The 1,145-nt window shown below is 52.3% G+C and overlaps 1 protein-coding gene across 1 annotated transcript in view; it reads left to right on the forward strand.

The window, feature by feature from the left end:
• The first annotated feature begins 954 nt into the window (after positions 1–954).
• Positions 955–1,145, forward strand: part of crlf1b (cytokine receptor-like factor 1b) — a 6,724-nt gene continuing 6,533 nt past the window's right edge. The window contains exon 1 of the mRNA XM_053430711.1: positions 955–976. Coding sequence (XP_053286686.1) covers positions 955–976 — 22 coding nt within the window. The remainder of the gene's footprint in view (positions 977–1,145) is intronic.

Genomic DNA, 1,145 nt, shown 5'->3' on the forward strand with positions numbered 1-1,145 from the left:
GCTGGGGTTGGGGGGGTGGGTAAAGAGGGATGTGTTGCGTTCAGTGTGTTAGAGAAAGAACCCCCTCTGCCTGAAAACAGGAGTGAACAGTAAGCATTTTTCACCTCTGCTGTTCATCCCTTTCTACTGACTGGCGAACTGGACCAACACAAAGAGCAGAGGCATCATCTCTCCATTTTCTCCCCCTCTCTCTTTCTCCATGCTTCCCTTTTTTACGTGCTCTGTTTCCCTCCGTCCTGCTCTCCTCTGTGTGCTGCTATCTTCCCCAGCCTTTATCTCCGTGTCTCAGTCTGTGTGTGTGCGCGTGTGCCTGTCGTCCCCTCCATGGCTCTCTCTCTGCGTGCCAGTGCTGTGCTGTGCTGCCTGAGACGATGCTGGGGATATTTCTGTCAGCCTCTATTTATTTATTGATGGCGATGCTGGTGAGACTCCGCCTGCCTAGTGCCTACATGCTTGCTTGTGTTAAGAGAAAGTGAGGTGCTCTCTGGATTTTTTTTCCCACCTTCTTCCTTCGTCCTCTCCTCCAGTGTAAATGTTTGTCCACCTCCGTCCTAGTGACAGTGTGTGGACGACCCAGGAAGTGTTGGCTCTTTGACCTCTGTACAGCCCGGGTGTTGAACCTGCTGCTCGGGCGCTTTCTGTCTTGTCTCGTGCTGAGGATGAAAGACCAGTGTCACCGTAATGGAAGTTTAAATCATCCCTGAAAGAGCAGCTCCCCCGACGCCGCTGCCTCCGACGACAACCTATCGGCCCTGCTGCCTGGCAACCAGAGGAGTTCCTGGAAGCAAGAATGCAAATAGAGCACATTTAATGTCAGATCTCATTTTGTGTCGGGACCCTGCTGAACTCTGGGAACCTGTTGACTGGTGGTCCAGAGGCCAGGGGGTCCTACCAAGGTAGTTTATCTCCCAGTGTGTCTGCGGGAATGGACAGACGGGGGAGAAGTGAGGTGCGATGGCAGGGAGGGGGAAGGCAGGTGTGGTCCTCGATCTTCCGATAGATGGGTGACCCTTCTGTTCTGTCCAACCTGGAATCTAAAGCTGGCAATGTGGGCAAAATTAGGAGAATTGGAAAAAATATCCCACTCACTTCTGGTGCCCTTGAGTTAGATTTGATGTCTGATGAGGGTAAAGCTGTGATCAGGA

The sequence above is a fragment of the Pleuronectes platessa genome, chromosome 9 (genome assembly GCF_947347685.1).
Source record: "Pleuronectes platessa chromosome 9, fPlePla1.1, whole genome shotgun sequence".
NCBI lineage: Eukaryota > Metazoa > Chordata > Actinopteri > Pleuronectiformes > Pleuronectidae > Pleuronectes > Pleuronectes platessa.